This window comes from Sardina pilchardus, chromosome 21, assembly GCF_963854185.1.
Source record: "Sardina pilchardus chromosome 21, fSarPil1.1, whole genome shotgun sequence".
In the NCBI taxonomy this organism is placed as follows: Eukaryota; Metazoa; Chordata; class Actinopteri; order Clupeiformes; family Clupeidae; genus Sardina; species Sardina pilchardus.
Window position 1 is genome coordinate 29,938,031 of NC_085014.1, and position 20,996 is coordinate 29,959,026.

General features: G+C 40.7%; 1 protein-coding gene across 1 annotated transcript in view; it reads right to left on the reverse strand.

Annotated features, from left to right (window-relative positions):
• LOC134068370 (C-terminal-binding protein 2-like) overlaps window positions 1-20,996 on the reverse strand; it is an 88,032-nt gene that overhangs the window by 15,586 nt on the left and 51,450 nt on the right. Inside the window, exons 4-9 of the mRNA XM_062523929.1 lie at window positions 20,799-20,943; window positions 20,444-20,650; window positions 11,804-12,018; window positions 4,872-5,002; window positions 1,364-1,491; window positions 1,116-1,236 (exon numbers count right to left, since the gene is read on the reverse strand). Coding sequence (XP_062379913.1) covers window positions 1,116-1,236; window positions 1,364-1,491; window positions 4,872-5,002; window positions 11,804-12,018; window positions 20,444-20,650; window positions 20,799-20,943 — 947 coding nt within the window. The remainder of the gene's footprint in view (window positions 1-1,115; window positions 1,237-1,363; window positions 1,492-4,871; window positions 5,003-11,803; window positions 12,019-20,443; window positions 20,651-20,798; window positions 20,944-20,996) is intronic.

Here is a 20,996-nt window from a genome sequence, read left to right on the forward strand (position 1 = left end):
GACTCCCCGGCCAAAAATGGAGACAGGTCGTGTCAAGCTAAACAAGACGAATGAACTGCTCTAAGGTAAATTCTCGTAAATACGTTCAGTTGTGTTAAGCAAAACTTAATGAATAAACGGCTCAGAGGTCATTCTCGTAAATACGTTCAGCGGTTTAAAGCGAAATAAGACGAATAAACGGCTCTGAGGTCAATTCTCCGAGGTGGCTTTAAAATTTCGCGGCATGCGTCGGTCATTGTGTTAGCGTCACATGTAAACATCCGGGGTCAAAGGACAGGCAAAATGGCTGCCCAGTACGTCCGAATTGTATGCCTACTACTCGCTCGCATACATAAATAACGTACTAAATTGACGGTTGAGTAGTACGTTCTAAACGAAGCTAGTATGTACTGACTATTCGGATGCAGCCTAGGCTTCCTGCCGCTACCAAGGCACTAAAAGCTGGTCATGACTGAATGATCCAAAACATATGTCCTCCTGATCAACATAAAACCAATGTTCTGCCACAGTAATCTCAATCCCCTGATCAAAACTCGAGAGACAACCAGTGGGGTGAGATAAAGAGGAGAATGTACAAGAGATGGTCTGGGAACCCTGACAATTAAATATGGAGATATTCTATAAAGAGGAAAGGTCTCAAAACCTCTGCTTTGTACTCACCAAATGAATGTTTTTTTATGAAAACTGTTAATATATATAGAAATCAAAATAATAATAATTTTATTGTGAGACTATTGGTAAATGTATTCAAGATTGTGGCAAGATTATACAAATGATTAGGAGTCCAGAGCAGCAGAAGGATGCATTTTTAAAACAGGTCTTATTTTCAACAGTTGTATGTGTAATTTATATTACAATCAAGTGAAATATACAGCATTGCTAATCTGGCTGGTAAACAAGCAAAATATGCAGCATTCCTAATCTTGTTGCTGGTAAACAAGCAAAATATGTAGCATTGCTTCTCTTGCATTGAATTTCATGATCATGGATTGTGACAAAATTAAGGGGCTATTTCATCTCAAGACTCAATCTACATCTCGGGTGAAGATCCTGACTTCAGAGGGTAAAATATATATGGATAACATTTCCGTCTGGTCATTATCAAAATGGCTCACCTGTAAGCTGCAGCTCCATTTACTTCTGGATGCACAGTGGAGGCCTCCATGCCTGTCCATTGGGAGGCAGTCATCAGATACTCCTTGTTCACACAATTTTTCAAGCTGTCTGGGATGCGCCCTACGCATACAGGGTAGATAAATAAATTCAATGTCAAACAATATAGGAAAGGGAATATCCCCAAAAACTATTATGCTAGGTTGTTCTATCTTGAATGAATTCCAACAAAAACAGTTGGAAAACAAACCTGTGATGGCACGCCTCATCTCTCGGGCTGCTTCTTCTCGTGCCTCAATAGAGGCTTGTTCACTGTACCAGGATGTATGGGGAGTGCAGATCAGATTAGGTGCATCCTTCAGTGGACCCTGTGAAAAACTACAAGGTGGGGAAGATGAAGATGAACACCAAATGTGAGTGGGGCTTATTATAGACCTTTCCTTATTCATTCTCATTGACAAGTCATTTACTACAAGAGATAACCTTTCTAACACCTTCATGGTTATGAGAGCATTTACATATTGCTTGTTTGGTGGTGCACAAAACATTTTGTCAACGTTAACTCATTAAAAAAGATGCAAGGACCAAGGACCAAGCATAACGTGTTCTTTTTTTCCTTTTAAGGCGAGACACGGCAGGTTAAAACATTGTTTTTCCATGCATCGGGCAATTTCAAGATTTTGTGCTAGTTTGCTACCTTAGCATGTATTCTTTCACCCTACTATAACAACAAAGTCCGATTTGCACATTTAGGTGTTTATTTTGTGACATTTTGTCTACTCGCGCCTATAGCCTATAAGCTCAAAAACTCCACTTCTGTATCACCTACATACACCAAACTTTCCAGTTTTATTCCTAAGTATATTGTGAAGACTTCTTCACAGGGGTTTGTTGATTTATTATTCTAAGCCTGATTTATATGATATTTTATTCTTAAAAATGAGGTTTTTATGGGTATTGGCAGTATTTTCAGGTTTACTGGAAAACGAAATGAAATATCCATAAACCCCTCTGAAGGTGTCTTTGGATTTACTATACATATAATATGAAAAAAAAAATTGGACCTGGCTCTGTCTAATGTTGAGTTTTTGAGGTTTGAAATATATGCAAATTAGCACATAATTAATGAGATAACGCCTAATTAGCATATTCAAACATTAAATTACAGAAAACTTGCAATAAATTTTTTTCACACATTTATGTAAGTAATCAGCTGGTGATGTGAAGAATCTGTAAGTTAATTTTTTTGCCCTATTCACCTGTAGTGTCTCCCCTTAAAGGGATAGTTCGGGTTTTAAGACACGAAGTTATATGGGTTCCCTGTCAGCAACGTTGTGCATCAGCACTGACTTACCCCGCAGCAGCGTCCTGTGAGCCAAGATCCAGCTGGTTTTTGATGCTGAAGAAAGTAGTCCGGCAAGTTTCTGGGGTCACGAAAGTAAAGTGTTTTTCTTCTCAAAACCATATGCGTTCAAAAGAGTGATATATTTGCACCACAAAAACGTTGTCCAGGAAAAATTCAAACCTCGTTATCACTTACTTATTTTTCGCGATTCCCATCACTGCGCGCTACTGCCAGCTGGACAACGTTTTTGTGGTGCAAATATATCACTCTGTTGAACGCATTTGGTTTTGAGAAGAAAAACACTTTACTTTCGTGACCCCAGAAACTTGCCGGACTACTTTCTTCAGCATCAAAAACGATCAAAAACCGGCTGGATCTCGGCTCACAGGACGCTGCCGGGGGGTAAGTCAGTGCTGATGCACAACGTTGCTGACAGGGAACCCATATAACTTTGTGTCTTAAAACCCGAACTATCCCTTTAAGATCAAAAAATCTTTTTGCCATTGTTTTTAGCATGAATAGACGTACCTCTCGAAAGATCATTTTGACTTGAAATATGACTGACTTATTTTGAGGAGTCTTATCAAGATAAATTTACTCAACGCACTGGCAGTCAAATTTTCTTGTTTTCAGGACAAAATTGCGTAACGCACTGGCAGACAAATTTGCTTGTTTTCAGGATGAGATGTCTTGAAATAGTTAAGTCAAATGATTTAATGAGAAAGCGCTAGGTAAGTCTGTTTATACTGCACATACTAACTAGTTTTTTTCATCGTAAGAATAATAATACTTAGGTTTTATTAGATAAACAGTTGTTGTGGTGCACCAACGCAGTTCTGAAGCATTTTTATAATAATCAGTATAATTATTTTTTTCACCAATTAGCCGATACTGAAATAGATAAAGAATGAGGAAAAAGAAGAATTAAAACTTTTTTTCTTTTGCGGGGGGGGGTGGGGGGGACGTCTCTCACTCCCTACATTTTCCACTCTGTGGTCAAGAGCATTGTCCCGCCCACTACATTATTTGTTAGTCAGCACAAATCCAGCCAATCAGAATCAAGGACTGAATGCACAGAAGGTTTTGACTCGTCATCGAGGTAGTGGCAGACTGGGCTTCAGCAGTACGGAGCTGTTTTTTGGAAGTAAACTATGTTGTAAGTCCATTATATAAACAGATGAATAGATAGATTTTTTTATTCATCCCCAAATGGCAATGATAAGTCTTCAATGGTGGGAAGGACTGTAATTCCTTTGTGATATTGGACAACTAAACAGGGTACTGCCCCAGTGTTCAATTTTTTTGAAAATAATATGGTAGCCTTAAGAGAGGAGAGGTTTTTGCTCATTAAATACAGGAATTGTCAGCCTTTTTTTAGGACACGTCTATCAATATTTGAGGAGCCATATCTCAGAAACTAAACAAGATACCAAGCTAAAATTTTGGAGGACCATGGTGTTGGACCGGTTCCAACTGATAAGGAATTGCCCATACAGTTAAAACAGACAATGCAAGAATATAGATAGTTACTAGTGTGTTGCTAGGTTAAACATGGTTGTTGCTATGCTAAATAAAGTGGCTGTTATTCTGGCTGCGAGAGTAATCATGTCCGTTGCTAGTTGCAAGGTTGACATTATTTGCTAATTAATGTTAACACAAACAAATTCGACTCCCTGCAAAATCCCTGACTGTGCCTTTAATGAAAATATAGGGGTGTTTATGCCTCGACTACGCTGATGTTGCCTGTAAACCATAATTCATGTTCATAGAAACAACAAGGTCACTAAGACATAATATATTTCATACCTGTTCTGGAGCATGTGGCCTAGCTGCCTGGGTACGAAGGCGCATGATTTTAAATGCAGTAGGCTATTGTAAAAACACCAATTAGCCTACCGCCCGAAATTCGTTTGGAAATTCTAAAACAACAATGCTTTTTAATACCCCAAAATCTAAAGCTGTAGCACTGTCATCATCAGTTTAGCTCGCCCCTGGCCCGCCTATCAGATTCATTTATTCATTCATTTATTTTTGTTCACCTCCAAAAAGGTTTGTAGTTAATAGTTTCACAAACGCCCGAAGGCGCTAGCCTGGAAAATCCAGACGCCTGGTAATCTTCCAGGCTAAGGGTCTAGTCACGAATAATTGAATGGCCCAACTATTATTTGATAAATGAACCTTACATTTTTCAGTAGCCATATAGTGTATATTTGAGCAGAATGTAGTTTGGTTTTTACCGGGGTTTTTACCTCCTGAAATATCCGATTTTGTTTGCCACGCACGGAGTGTAGTGCTAACCCGGTTGTCTAACCAGTAGTTCATGAGGTCGATGTGAGATGTCCATAATGCAAAGGAGCTTTCGCAGCATCATTCTCTCCACAACCAATTCTAGGAGTTATAAATAATTTCTCACCTGAAGGGCTCCGTCTCGTGGACATCAAGGGCTGCTCCACGTATCCTTCCCTCCTTTAGGGCTTGAGCCAAGGCCTTCTCATCCACTAATCCCCCCCTTGCCGTGTTCACCAGGAATGCACCCTGTCGCATCTAAACCACAGATAACAGATGTAGCATTAAACATACAGTTAAGATAGGTAAGTCATGTAAGGGATAATGTATAGTCAACTTGTCTCAGAAAGTAAGTCCTGACAGGGAGAACAGGACCCAGACACAAAGCAAAGGTAATTTGCCTTCTTGTGTGAATGAACATAGTTGGGGTGTCTAAAAGTCAAGGATACAATCTGGGTGTGACTGTCCTAATCAGTAATGGTCTGGTCCTGGTCAGACTATGGTGCAAATTAAAAAAAGGAACTATGTCGGGATATTCTTACTCTTACATTTGATAAAGATGGTGCATTATATTAATCCATCCTTCATAGAAAAGAATGAAGTCAATACGAAAATAAAAAAGGGTGTGGTGTTGTAGGCTCATTGTAACATGTTACAATAGACATGTATGATTTCATAGCAGCATTCCACTAGACAATTGTGGTCTGTGTGACAGGCAAACTTTCCATTTTCTGGACAATTTGAAGAAACAACAGTCAAATTGATGATGAATTTAGTAATAATAAAAATGAACCATCAAGTACATTTATCGTGTGTGTGTGTGTGTGTGTGTGTGTGTGTGTGTGTGTGTGTGTGTATGTGTGTGCATATACGTTTCGATACGATGCGAACGATTCGATACAATGCAGTAATAGGCCCCAAAATGCAATATAGTTCTTAATCTCATTTTATTTTCCATACTGCAGATTTTTTTTTTCTGCTACTTTAAATGGCATGAGAAAAGTTACAATTGCATGTCATTAATTAAATTTTTTCCAAAAGACTTGATTGACTGGATTGAAAGACTGAACAAACATTTTGATAATAAGAACGTGGCCAAATGCCTCTAAACGAAATCACTCGGCCAATTAATAGAGATACATTCATATCACCCTATACTTAGCTGCTGAACCAATCACAATAGTTAAAAACGATGTGATGTAGCTGTAGCTCTTGGGAAAGAGTGTCTGTCTGGATTACCTTTCATAAATAAGGAGGCTACTAACGCACGTTGTGAGAACCGCGTTCAACACATGACAGGTAGGCACTACCCCCCCTCCTCCTCAGTCAACTTTCAGACGTGCACCGAACATACAGTAAGGCACCGAAGCATTTGGGGAGACACGGGGAAAGGGGAATGCAGGAGGATGACAAAGGGTGTTTGTTGTAACCCATGAAGCTAGTTTTTTAGGCTTGTGCTTACGACTGAATATACTGTATGTCTTCGTTCAGGATACTGCAACACACGTTAACGTCAGCGTTATCTGCGTTTCACTAAACTTGACAACTAGTTTGTTGCTGCCGCTGTCTAGCAATGACGCTACTTACCCTCGTTGGAGAAGCTAGACGCTCTGGTGTGTTAGCAAATCACGGTCGGTCTTATGACTTTGAAAGTATCATAACTTGCAATGTTAGTTTTCCAATTCGTCATTTTAAAATCGATTTATTATCGATTCATAATACATTTAAACCGATCCAGGGGTTTGCCTACCGATGCACTCGCGTTGTTAACGTTCCGAATGATTACCGATACGTATCGGTTAATTTTTACACCCCTACATATTTGCCACATTTCCAAACGATTAGAACCTTTTAATCATCATTTTAACTGGAAATATAGGCATTTTCAGCAAAATATCTAGTTTCCATAGACATTCTCTTACTTACAAATGTCAACACACTTTCTTTTTATTTCAATTTAGTGTATTATCTTGTCTCTCCCATGTTGAAAAATGACTAGAGGATTTAGCCTCTGAGTGACTTCATTTTCATAACATAGTGAAAAAGAACTTCTGAAAGTAGTTCATGATGACTTTAAAAAGTCGCATTTACATAGAAAAATGCTCATGTCAACTTATGACATATTAGGTGCAACGAATTAGGCTAACATTTTGCATTACAGACTTTCTAAATTGCATGCAACATGCTATGACCTTAAAGGCAATTAGGCTAACATGACCACTTTCACACATGCAGAGCTCTCTTGCACTCAAAAGCGCTCTCACATGCACAACTGTCTGAATCTGGCGCGTCCCTTTCTTCTAAGGTATATAAATAAACAGCATCCAATTGCACCATGTGTGACTGACTGCTGTCTTCACAGTGTTTCCCACACGTAGACAAATTTGTGGCGGTGTGCCACAGATTCAGTACCAGCCGCCACATATTGCGTTTCGTTATTCTTTTATTTATTTATTTTGAAACGCTATTGAAAAACACGCAGCATTCGTAAAGCTGAATTTCCTTTCCCTGCGCTTCCTCTCTGTCACTCACGCGTCTGTCTCTCATACCCACACACACACGCAGACACACAGCCCCTCCCCTCCGTGCACACCGCGTCTGTCTCCATGAAAACCAATGAGATCATCCCTGGAAGCGTGGTCGGTGGTCGCACTGATGCACCTGACGCTGCTCGGGTAGAAGCATAACGTTCTCCCGCAACTTCTGTAGACTTAATTATCAAACAGTAGAAGTAGGCCTAAACTCATTCTCCTTGGCCCGCTCTCGTGCGCACTCAATGGACACCCACCCTCCACATGCACATTTAATCCACATAAAACATTCACAATCGTGAACGCATTGAGGCACAGAAGACGACTAGCTAAATTACTGTTAAATTCGGTTAGCATCATTAGTAGGCTATGCTGCAGACATTTGATTAAAACTCTTGCATTCAAGTTGACTGACCATCTCAATACCAATGTTTTTCAACTCCAAGACTTAAAAGGGCCTGTCCCAAGGAGAAAAAGTACTAGCTTACCTTGAAACTTAAACACATGTGGGGAAACTAGCAGGCTAAGCTTATCATACTCTACTGGTTGGACTGTTCACTTTGTTTACAATATTTTGAGGCTTCAACCAGACAGCTGAATTTAAAAAGTGGAGTTGTAATATGAATAGTAGGCTATAATCTGCATAAAGTTTGCTGTTAAGAATATCAGAAATGTCAGTATATATAATGTAAATAATTACAAAATGTGTGTGTGTTTCAAATAAAAAGACAAGCCTCACATCTTGGTAAAAAAAAAAAAAAAACCATTATATGAAAGGAGAGCAATGAAAAGGCGATGCAATGGAAAATATGGGTGTAAAGTAATTTAAATTCGACGAGTTTCATCTGGAAATAGTTCATAAGAATCGCTTGCCAATGTCCTTTGTTAATTGTGCGCAGATGAATGATTTGGCCGAAACTAATTTAAATAGGCTACGACGAATTTCAGCTGAAAATCATTTTTACACATGTAGGCCTGCCTAATAGAACAACGTCGCAACATTTTCAAAACAAACTTGCATTTTACCACTGTAAATCGCCTCCATAGACTATGCCATGTAAACGAAAAATACTTATTAAAATAAATCACATATATAATACATATTGCACATAAACTATGCACATAAACATGCCTGACTGACAGGAAACTTATACGAGTGAGTCCTTGCGACACCTGCTGTGAGAAAAGAGAGCAGTCTGAAAAAACATGGCCGAACGTGAGACTAGCAGTAATTGTCACATAAGAAAATAGCTCTAAACGGCGTGCTTTTGATCATGTAAAAATACTGGGTGATAAAACACACGTATTTAGGAAAAGTCGTGAACGTAGGGTCCTGGAATTTAATCGAGTGAAAAGATTTTTTTTTTTAAATCACTGCGGTCAAAAGACCGCAGCCCGGCAGTTCTAGGTATATCTAGGTCAAACCAACACGGCGCTTCAAGTAATGCGTCTCAACGGTCAAATGACCGGCGCTTGGCGCTTCTAGTGTTAACAAACTAGAAAAGCACTCAGAGAGCGCAGACCTCCGCCTGTATTGTTCTTCCTAGGTTGTCATACATTTGAACTAGTGCTGTCAAAAATATTGTGTTATTAACGCATTAACTCAAAACAATTTTAACAGAGTTATTTTTTTATCCCCACGTCTTTATGTGGTCAGATAGAGTCCAGAATGAATTTAATCGAGTCAGTACCTTTCCGGAAATGTTGCTGCTGCAGCTAGCAACGCGTTAACAACATTTTAATAACATTTCCGGAAAGGTACGGACTCGATTAAATTCATTCTGGACTCTCTATCCGACCACATAAAGACGTGGGGATACTTCGGTTTGGCTTTAGGGACCCTCTACTCACTACCACGTAAGTGTAGTGTTGGTTGGAACAGTAGAAGAGGTATAAAAATAGCGTTTTGTAGCGGCGAAAGGACTTGCCCCGGTCACTTCCAGGCTAACGAGTTTTGGCTAAAAACGGTGAACTCGAACATTCTCAAAATACATCCGAATGACATGATTTTGGTGTCAACTCAACGTATGTACTCCCAATAGTCCGAAAAATTGATCTAAAGTGCATTTCACTCCGGATTATCCCTTTAAAGTTCAGTCTGCTGGAGTGTTCACTCTCTCTGCTCACCCTGCTTTCTTGGTTAAGTAGTTAGAGGGATTTGTTACTGTGATATTTGACTGTGGACGAGCTAACGGAGTTCCAGTTGCATTCGGTCTGGGCCTATCGTTTCAGTGTCTTTTCTGTCAGTTTAAGCAGGTCAGTATTTTTGTTAATTATGGCATCTGTGCAAGAATTTCTGAGAATTCCGTCGGCATCTTTGTTGGAACTGTGTTCTCGTGAAGAGATAATTGAAATAGCGGGGCATTATCAGGTAAATGTCGGGGATAAGCGGATGAAGGACAATATGAGACGTATCTTGACTGATACACTGCTTGAAACGGGGGTTCTCAAAGCTGAAGTAGGCCTACAGTCTGATTCGGTTTCAGGGGCTGCTGCGGCGAGTGCACCTGCAGAGAGTTTGATCTATGAGCAACGCAAACGATTGCTGGAGCTTGAAGTCGAAATGAGGGAGCGAGAGGTTAGAAGGCTGCAACTCGAAGAGCGGGTGCGTCAACTTGGTAATAGTGGGCATGATCCTTTTGCACGTTCTTTTGATGTCCGAACCAATTTGCGCTTGGTTCCGCCATTCTCTGAGCGTGACCCAGATACCTTTTTCTCCCTGTTTGAACGCATAGCTGTTGATAGGCGTTGGTCCGATGCGGAGCGCACTTTACTGTTACAGTGCATATTGACTGGGAGAGCTCAGGTAGCGTATTCTGCTCTCACTGTGGCTGAAAGCCGTGTTTATGCGTCAGTGAAGGCAGCGGTGTTACAAGCGTTTGAATTAGTCCCAGAGGCGTACCGTGTTAAGTTTAGAACTTGGGAGAAAACGGGTAAGCAGACGCACATGGAATTCGCCAGGGATTTAACATTGCACTTTAATAGGTGGTGTTCTTCCTTAGAGGTTCAGACTTATGAGGCACTGTGTGACTTAATTGTTTTAGAACTCGGTTCCAAGTCACATAGCTACCTATCTAAGCGAACACAAGGTAAAGACTGCTGCAGAGGCTGTCGTCCTGGTGGATGAATATGTATTAACACACCATGAGCGTGCACACAGAGCCCATGATGGTAGCATGGATGGCTCCTATAAGTTCCAGTCAGTAGGTAAGCGTTGGGATGATATGAAGTGCCAGAAGGGTAAGCTGAATCGGGCTGCTCAGGGCCCACTGTTTAATGCAAATAAGATTTGTAACTACTGCATAGGTAGGGGACATTGGAAAGCAGAATGCCCAGTTAAGTACTAGCCTTGTTCCTACTGTTATATTGTCTGGTTATCATGTTAAAGGTTCAGAAATTGTCCTTGACATTGTCCCGAGCCTCTTCCCTTTTCTCTTCCCACCCTTAAACTTTGCTTCCCCAGGCGCCAGGGGTTGCTGGGTAGTTAGTGGAGATGGTAGGTTGGCTATGTGGAACCTTCTCAGATTTGGTGAGTTTGCACAGTTATTATATTAAATGCCAGGTAGTATGTTCAATGTTCTTATTGTATACTTGTAGGGGGGTGTAAATGTTTAATATCTGGGGTTGGACTGTTTTGGTCATTGTTCTGAGTGCCTGGTGGGAACCCTGCTCTTATGGGGGGGGGTATGTCACGGCCCCTCTACCATGGGTGCCTGTGCCACTGTCCTCTAGAGTCCGCAGGGCTCCACCAGGGCACTAGGTGTCCCTGTCTTTGTCTCTCTGTTTGCAGGCTTGCTGATTGCTGCACCTGGGCCCGGTGTTGGTGGTCTTAAAGTTCAGTCTGCTGGACTGTTCACTCTCTCCGCTCACCCCGCCTGTGAGAGCTGTCTGGGTGGCTTGTGCTGCAGCAGGCCAGACGATGGCTGAGGCGTTTTGCTTTTGTTAAACTATTTCCTCATTTCGTAGATCTACTATATTCTTTAATAAATTATTTAGAAAAAGGCGTGGGGCAGACAAACAGTTGCGCTAACGGGAGATTAGCCTACTGGACTCGGTAATGAGAACTATCTCGGGGTAACGTTAACGTGTGTGTCTGTGTACGACATCCCTCTGGCTCTTCTCTCCCCTTCCTACTACTGTAACGTTAGGCTAAAGTTATCTGTCTTGTGCCTGCGTGCGTGTATGTGTTTGTGTGTGTGTGTGTGTGTGTGAGTGAGTGAGTGTGTGTGTGCATTCGTGCACATTCGGTGTGTGTGTGAGAGAGAAGAACTATGTTTGAATTAGGCTTGAATTAGGCTACAACAATTAAGAGCTTTAGATGACTAATGAATGGAAAGTTTAGTTTTAAAATATTGCCAGGGTCCGTTGATAAGAGCAAAGTTATCTGCATGTACTGTCGATGTGAACTTAGTTACCATCGTAGCACGACTAGTTATTATTAGCTGCATTGAAAATTTGCACGAAACTTAGAAGACTAGGTAGAGCAGGCGTTGCTAAGGCTTTGTCTTAGTATGAATACAAAACGTACTTGTTTAATAGTGAAGTCATTGATGAGGTGGTGGTTGTGCTCATTCAAGCTGCAGTGCAGAGACACACAGTCTGAGTGGATGAGAAGATCCTGTAGGGTGGCCATACGTTGAAGACCCAGGGATCGTTCAATTCCATCAGGGAGGTATGGGTCATAAAAGATTACCCCAAACCCAAAGGCCTTTGCCCGCAAAGCCACTGCTTGACCCACCCGGCCTAGGAAAACAACAACAACAAAAAGTGAAACACAGGAAAACTTTTACTTGGGTGTTATTATTTGGGGCAGCTGCCCATTAACAACATAGCCTAATTAACATAATACAACATCATGATACATGATAACAGGGCTGATAGACAGGAAATTATCTGTGCCTGAAATGATCAAATACATCCAAAGACAATATAGAGAATAGCCTTTCTTGATATCGTACATGGCCGAGCTCAAGCCTGAATTCAGGCACCACGCCTGAACTCTATCAGGCCTGTGATAAAGTACCAATACATCTCAAGATTGCCACAACATGTGTGGCTGGCTGTAGCCACGATCCGTAAAGACACTACATCATACCATCACAACACAGCATAATTAATATAACACAACAGGATACAACCATAACCGACTGGCTAGTGGCTGCCGCAAAAAGAGTGGAACATCCAAGACATTTTGAGTATCAAATTAGTAAGGTTGTGTACCAAAACCTCATTATGGTGCCACTTAAATCACTATCTGTTTATTTAAACATCTGGCTTCTGGTATTCCAACGTTGCATGAAATAGAGGGATCACTGCGAGTCACCATCCACAACCATCATCACACTAGAGCTGACAGTTGCTCATATCTAAAACAAATGCCTAAAGATGCCAAGGTTAGAGCTGTGCCCTTAATCAAATTAATTGTGATTATGAAAGGAGTAGATCCTATGCGCTTCTGCAAACAAACTGGTGCATCCACAGCAGGGGACAAGCTGATCAAACTGAGGGAAGATACCGGAGCAGCACAGAAGATTGAGACTTTTTTTAATGCAATGGTGCTCAGCAAAAAGACTAACGTTTTGAAGAGATGCACAATATATCGGCGGCCGATAAGTGAAAATTATCGAATATTATCATTCCGATAACTGAATGTAATTTGCGCCGATATTTTTTAAAGCCTGATTTCCCAACTACTTAAGGCCCGTCTGGCTGCATGCTACTTGAGCTTGGTTGACTACTTCTTCCTCAAAATATTGTCAGCTGTGTGGATGTATTCCACCATTCTAACAAGACCTGCGTTGAATCTACAGTGGGCATTGCTTTAAATTGGCCAGTTTCACGTGAGATTCTCATGAGACCTCATGTGTGAATCACGTGTATTTCATTATTTTTCCCAAGTGAGCCTGCAATGACCCAAACAACCACCAGGTGGCACTTGTGAGCAGGATTATGTCGGTATTTACCACTAGCCAAACAATCCAAAAGTGAATTAAATCCCGAAGCAAGCTGAATATATTTTCTGCTTTTAACAGCATATAGCCTAGGCCTACTGATAAGCTTCTCCAAACGATAGGCAGTCTCACGATAAAACTTGTTATTGTTTATGAAGGTGTCTTATGTTAGCCTATTTTATGAAGAGGCATCTGGCTGTTTCGTTTAGGTTTATTTTGCTGTCACTAATGGTTTCATGGAATCGGCCACTCTCCCTCCTGCACGCTCAAGATGAAAAAAAAAGTACAGCCTAATTCAATAAACTTGTTTGCATAGTGCTAATCATCCTCACCGTTGTCAAACTCTCGAATGAAACAAAGTGTTATTTTAATCTGCTGCTTGTGTCAATGGCAATTTTAAACAGTTTGTTTGTTCATGCTCTCGAAGTGCAGATGTTCAGCGTGCCATATTGAATTTACAAACACCCGAAAAAACGAAACAATAAAAGAGTTGTAGTATTGCAGTCTGTAGGTGACTAGGCTACTAGGGATTTCTGTAGGCATTTCTGAAAGCTCGCAAATTTTTTTTTCTCTAGCTTACATTTCTGTCAAAACTACGGGCTGGGCCACACATACCCCTTTTCCACCGACGCGATTCTGGTGCTGGTTCGGAGCCAGTGCCAAGTCTGGAACCGGTTCTTTGCTTTTCCACACAAAATAACCTGGCTCTGGGCCAGGAAAACTGGTTCCAACTCAGCACCAACTTTGAGCTGGACCAGAGATAAGAACCAGTTACGTCAGCAAATCAGAAGCTTGCGTTGTCCACAGAGGCGGGAGTAACAAAAAAAATCTGAAAACAATGGCGGCAGCTCCAGGGGTCTAACTGGAAATATTCAATGTGAATAAAGGTTTCTTGACCACTTTTAATGGCTAATTTTGATACGGTTTATTGTTTATATGCGACACAAATGTGTCCCGGACACACAGATCATTGCAGGTTGCTGTAAGCTCCCGAACGGTAAAGTTAGCTTGTTAGCTTGTTGACCAAAACATAGCAACCTAGAATGCTGATATAACTACGGTGGTGTTTCTGGTCAGGCTAACGTTAGCAGCAAAAAAAGCAGCGTAGTATGGTCATAACCATAACAACGGGTGCTAATCAAGTGCTAATGTTGGCTAACATGCTTTTCTAGCGACTGCAATAAATACACATGCAACATAGGGCACGTCCGGTTTTATTCCACAAATGGATACAGTGATACAGTTGAACTCTCTCGACATTTGAGCTTTTTGTGCTCAAAGTTGATCGTAATAAGTTTTTCCACCACATCTCCATTTCTGCTGGTTGTTTTGGGATACAAAAGCGCACGTAAACAGTGACGTAGCGACGCAGCACTACACTGGAACTCAGTCTGTGGAAAAGCGAGCTGGTTCTTGAATAATCGGCAGGTAGCACCAGCACCGAACTGGCACTAGCACCAGCCCGGAACCAGCACCTGGTTCGTGGCGGTGGAAAGGGGGTATTAGAGGTTGCTTCCGGGCCGCCTATTGAATAGAACTGGGCTACAGTATCAATCACACCACAATGCTACAGCGGACTGTAATGCCACCTCGTGGCGGTAAGTTGTAATACAGTTATAATACATTTCTCGCAGAGCGTGAATCAGGTAACGCATGAAAGAAACGGCCATCACAATGTAACGCCTGTATGCAGCCCAAAATCCTCTCGTGAACGATTATCATTTTAACTTAAGCAGAGTGAAGCTCAGCCTACTCAGAGCGAATTGTTTTGCTGGTGTCTCTGCACTTTACCTCCACGCTAATCAGGGAGACAAACAACATTTCCGATGGGACAAATCAGTAGATACGTAGTTCTGAGTATTATATTTGCACTTCGTTCGGTTGGGTTTTGTAATATTACTGCTGCAGCACTGCAGGTTGTGCGTAACAGAAGATACTTTTACATTGGACAGCACTCAGCACTAATTTACCCGTCTTTAACTGGAGGTGGCACATTGGGGGTCAATTAGCCTACAACAGTCTGAGGAGTTGCAGCTTTATTTAATTAACCGCAGCTAAAACTATACATAAGTTTCCCACAAAACTCTGATTTGGTCGCTAGCTTTTTCACAGCTTCTAGCCATTTATTTGCGTTGAGTGTTTACTCCATATGAGAACGATTCATGCACTGTCCCTGGCCACTCACTCACACCTCAATGACGTCATGTTCACTTAAAGGAGCCACACATAGGCCTAGGCCAGTTGTTGGCAACCCGCGGCTTTATAGCGCCCCCCCTGATGGCTCCCTGGAGCGCCTTCAAAAATGTATGAAAATGAATGGGGGATATATTTTCTGTTTTAATGTGGTTTCTGTGGGAGGAAAAACATTCTTAATGTTTTCCAATGCTGTACAAATGTGCATAATAAATATTAAATTTCAACATTTCTGTCAACAAAGATTTGATAGCCTGAGACACACGTTTCAGGGCGGCACCGTGCCAGGCAGGTGGCCGTTGAACCTATGGTTGTAAACAAACCGGCAGGTGTGTCCTCATGGGCCATGGATCCCAAAGGAAAAAAGAGAAAGATAGCCGATGAGAACAGAAGATTCAAGTCAGAATGGACCGAATCTTTTGCTTTCATTGCCAATGCGGAAGGATTGCCTGCATGTTTGCTTCGTAATAAGAAGTTGTCGAACAACAAAACAAGTAATTTGGAAAGACATTTTCAGGGAAGGCATGTAATGACTTCAGCCGACTAACCAGTTGGGACTGGGAGAAAAGGTGCGATTGCAGTAGCCTACTTCTGGAGAAATTTTGTTGCAACCTGAGAGGTAATAAAGCGTGGAAAACCATCCACGGATGGTGATTACATGAAGTTAAACTTAATGCACCAAATATCGTACAGCGGAGTAGTCACATGGCGTGTCATTCTGTCCAGGATGCGCTGCAGGGAAAAACATTTAATCATGAATGATCATTATGTATTTTTAGCCTACTTAGTCATTTTGATAGTAGGCTAATATACACTTACAGCCTGTGTTGCCTTCATATAGCCCAAGGCTTATTTAAGGCTTTTTTTTTTTTTGCGGCTCCAGACAGATTTGTTTTTTGTTTTTTTGGTCCACTATGCCTCTTTGAACATTTTGGGTAGCCGACCCCTGGCCTAGGCCCTAGGCTACTGCTGTTGTTGACTGTACCACTGAGGACTGAGTTATGTCCGTCATTGGTGTACAATTACTGCAATTAAATTATGCCTATTAAATGTTGTCCCCTATTCATTTTTTACATTTTTTTCTCCAAGAGTAATATTATTGGTTATCGCATCGGTATCGGCCACAGCAAACCGATAAATATTGGTTATTGTTATCGGCCCTAAAATTCCATATCCGTGCATATCTAACGCTTCGACATCAATGCGTTAGTCTTTTTGTATCTTCCCTCAGTTTAATTGTGATTATGACTTCTAACGATTGTGAAAACAAAATCAAAATACAACTTATTTTACCATATTCAGTTTCATGAAAATGTTCTCCTTTTGTCTTCAGTTGTGAAGTACATTATCTTTTTGCATGTATGTTTTTCAGTTGGATTACATTTAAAATTCCATTTAAAAATGTAAAAAGTTTTGAAAGTGGATTAGTTCCAAAATCACTGAGAATTCATGTTTAATAATCGTGATCTCAATATTGAACTATATAATCGTGAATGATTTTTGCCATAACCGAGAAGCCTTAACCACGGCTTAATTTAAAACAAGGATGCACTGTATTCAACGTGGCAGCTGTCAATCCCAAGTACATTAAAGGTGTGTGATGCTGCATTTGTTTATGTTTATTTTTCAATCGTTTTTTTTCTTAGAACATGCTTTTGTCCAAAACAAAATATATAATATTCTATCAAACACCGGAGACCCCCTGCCCCCTTCAGTATTCCCAGAAAAATGCCAGTGTTAATTAAGACTCAGAACCCAAATTATCCCATGGCCCAACATTAATAAAAATGTCAGCCATACTAGCCAGGGACGATAAGTAGTTAAGGTAGATCCAAAATACATTAGGGAAGATGATGGACTGAGACGTCTCCTACAAAGGGAGATATTTTAGATACACACACTTAGGGCCACATCCTGTCCCGGCCTCTGGACTTCACGCCATTCCTGTGACAGACTCCATGCATGATATATTGGATGTTTTTTCCCCCCCAATATTGTCTCTACATGATAATGTAATGATGCTTACTTACAAATGTGTATGTGTCCTGCTATTAGTTTGTCAGTGTGCTGTGGGATTGTGTTGATTGATCTCCATGATGTTACACTCACATTTTTGCAGCATTACTATTTAACAACTTGATAAAGGTCTCAGATTTGTGCAATACTGAGTATCTTGTAATCTTTTTTCAGCACAACCTAAGCAATATGCCATTTGTGACCATTCAAAGCGAAATCAGTCGTTCTACGCACAACGTTACTTTGAGAAAATCAACAATAACAAACGTCCGGGTTAAAATGTTGAATTCACATTTTCGCATAATTCGACTGTATACAGTCAACAGTTTCATATCGTGAACGCATTTCACGGAAAAACATACGTTTTGACTGTTAAACCTGGCGAAGATTCAACACATTTGCTGTCATTCCCGTTGTGCACGCGCCGCTTAAAAAGGTGATTTCTCCTCTTCTGGCATATCGTGACAGGAGAACCATGTCAACTTTGGATGCGGTTATCTTAGCGATAGTTTGTGCAATACCCTCGATAAACATATCGTTGGAAAGTTTAGTTTATGGCCGTTCACGTGAGCACAATAACTTAATTTAGTAAATTTTACCGAAACGACTGGTTCCGCTTTACAGGGTCACATTTCATTCTAACCAACTGTACCAAACATGAGCTAAAAGCTTCAAGCCTGACTGATTCATTTTCAAATAGATTATTGCCAAAAGCACAAAATCCTAGACTTAACTTTTGTAAAACTGGATAATTTCGATTCGTGAACCAAGACGGGGGAGACGACCTCATAGCTAGACTCCTTTGTGTCCAGGTGATCTATTTGCATTTGAACTGTCCCCATTGTGTGTGTGGCCAGCCATTTGGTCAAAGGCCCCCGGACACACCTACATTTTCCCTCTCCACACATCTCAGAACTAATGCTGAAAACTGAAATGTATCTGTTTCATGACAAATGATAATACATCCATGTTTGGTCTTGAATTAATACTTGTAATGTGGGCAACAGCCTGATCACGCTTTCATTGCAATTTAATGTATGTATACATAATTGTGGAGTAAGAACTGCACGGGAGAACTTCAGGTGGTAGACACACCCACACCAAACCCACAGAGTTGGGGGTGACCTGCATGATAGTTAAGGTTGAGGATTTCTCACCTCTAGTTCTCTTTCTACTTTGCTCTGGTCTTGGCAGGAGGGCAGGCTGACCTCTTGCTCTCTCTCTCTCTCTGTCTTCTCTCTCTCTCTATCTTTTGATTTCTTTATGGGGTTTGTTATTTTCATTATTTGATATATTGTTTTATCTGGTGTATGTAGCATTGTAACTTGGTACCTTGTTAAGGTTTAAGTCCAAGTTTATTGTTTGTTTTGAGGTTAAGTTTACTTTCTCCTTTGTTCCTTTGTTTAAGGATAATTACTGATACTTTACTCTTACCTAAGGCTCAAGGACTAATAAATGGTTAATTCTCCTCGCTCAGTTTCAATTTATCTCTAAATGTCTAGTGTGCCATGCCATTCTCTACCATAGTTAAACAAACTAGTTATTTGGTAATTTATTAGAGGTACAATATATCTTATGGAGTCAGATAAAATCGTGGTGAATTCCTCATAACATTGCCATCTAACTTCTCAGATATTTTTACAGTCCAAATTCAACCTCATCGAAGCGCCGGACGTAGACAGAACACGTATAAAGTGGGAAAATATATGATAGTATATTTTGCCTGCTTACACTTTTCTTTTTAATCAAAAAGTCCCTATCTGCCCTTCTGATACCATGGTGGCATTCATTTTGCTGTGGCGGGCCGCCATCCCAAAACCAATGCATAGGACATTTTCTGCAGGAAACACTGCAGACGATGCAATGATGCAACATCCCTTTTCCCTTCTAAAAACGTCACTTGAAATACTCTTTCAAAGCATTTTTATTATGTATATTGTGTTGAGGAATCTGCTTACTGGCCTCAGTATTCAATGCATAGATAAGACAGGCACATAAGCAAGATACATTTTGGATAGCTGACCCATTTATTAATGTCAGAAATCTAAGTTAAAGTAAGTACCCGAATAAAAACTTAATCATCCACTAAGCCGAGGCAACCTCTGTTCTATGGAGAAACTTGATCTGATCTAAAGAACTGATGTGGATACGATTTCCATTTTCTTCCTCAACAAGGCTGAAAAAAAAGTGTAAATTTGGGGGTGTGTGGGTATTTATTTACATTTTTTTAACCAATTATTATTACATATTCCCTCATCCTAAGTCAACCTAAGCATTTAATTTTAAGCCATCTGACTATAGGCTATGATACAAAATCATGGTCATTTGTGGTTCTAAGTGTATCCCTTAATGGACAGCACTTGCCAACACAATCATTTATCTGAAAATGCATTCATTGCTAAACTATAACCTGCTGAATTATTAAAAATTGCAGACTGTGCAGAGTGCATGGCAGTTGAATTTCATGGAGGCCCATGAAACATTGTAGAAATTCCACTGACACATATTCATGTCTATCAGATTAGGCTACCATGATCTGCTCTCCTCACCATAATAACTGGTTTGGTTACATAGACCACCATCTCAGTCAAAGAGCATACAGTATGTTTGTATTCTAGTTTGTTTACAGACTATTTGACCTAACATAAACTTGCCCCAAGAAGAGACCATTAATGTTTGTGACAACTCCTTAGCAGAATTAGCTTACATTTTGGTGTGCTAAGACACAATGGCATCACTGCATTCTCATTGATTGGATGGTAAATGAACAAGACACTATGATGCCCCCCAAAGGCTTTTCATTCTGGCATGTTTTGCATGTCAAACATTGACAGCAATGTCTATATCATATCTACGACACATTCTAAATGTGTTGCACATTGTAAAATCACATTTCACGTCTATTGCCTGTGAGATTCACAGTTGAATCAGACTTTTCAAAAACAAGTATTTTGGGTCTCCCCAATATGACTTATGTAAAATTACAAAATCCCAACTTCATTGCTCACCCAGACCAATGATGCCTAAAGTCTCCCCTCTGATACGAGCAGCTCCACCAGCCACCTCTCTTATCTGCTCTACACTGGCAGCCCGGGTGCCCTCTCGCAAAGCCTGGTGCATCCATGTCACGCGGCGGTACAAGTTCAGGATTAAACACATGGATGTGTCTGCTGTCTCTTCTACTGAAGAGGCCGGAACATTGCACACTGCAATACCTTGTGGATGAAAGGAAGGGAGAGTAAAAAAAAACAAAACAAAACAAAAGCAAGGGTTAATGCTGATATTGGAGACAAAGAATGGAAAAAAAAAAAAAAAAAAAACTGACAACCATGATTTAACGGAGACAAAAATATTTTGTCTCACCCAACTCAGCCGCTGCTTTGATGTCCACGTTGTCAAAACCACTCCCAATTCTTACAATAACCCGAAGACCCTTGAATTTTTCAAGATCGTCTCTTGAGAGTGTGATTGTATGGTAGAGCAATGCACCAACTGCCTCATTCAGTACCTGTTGAGTTCATTAAAATAAAATCAGCAAGCATTACTTCCCGACCCCCTCAC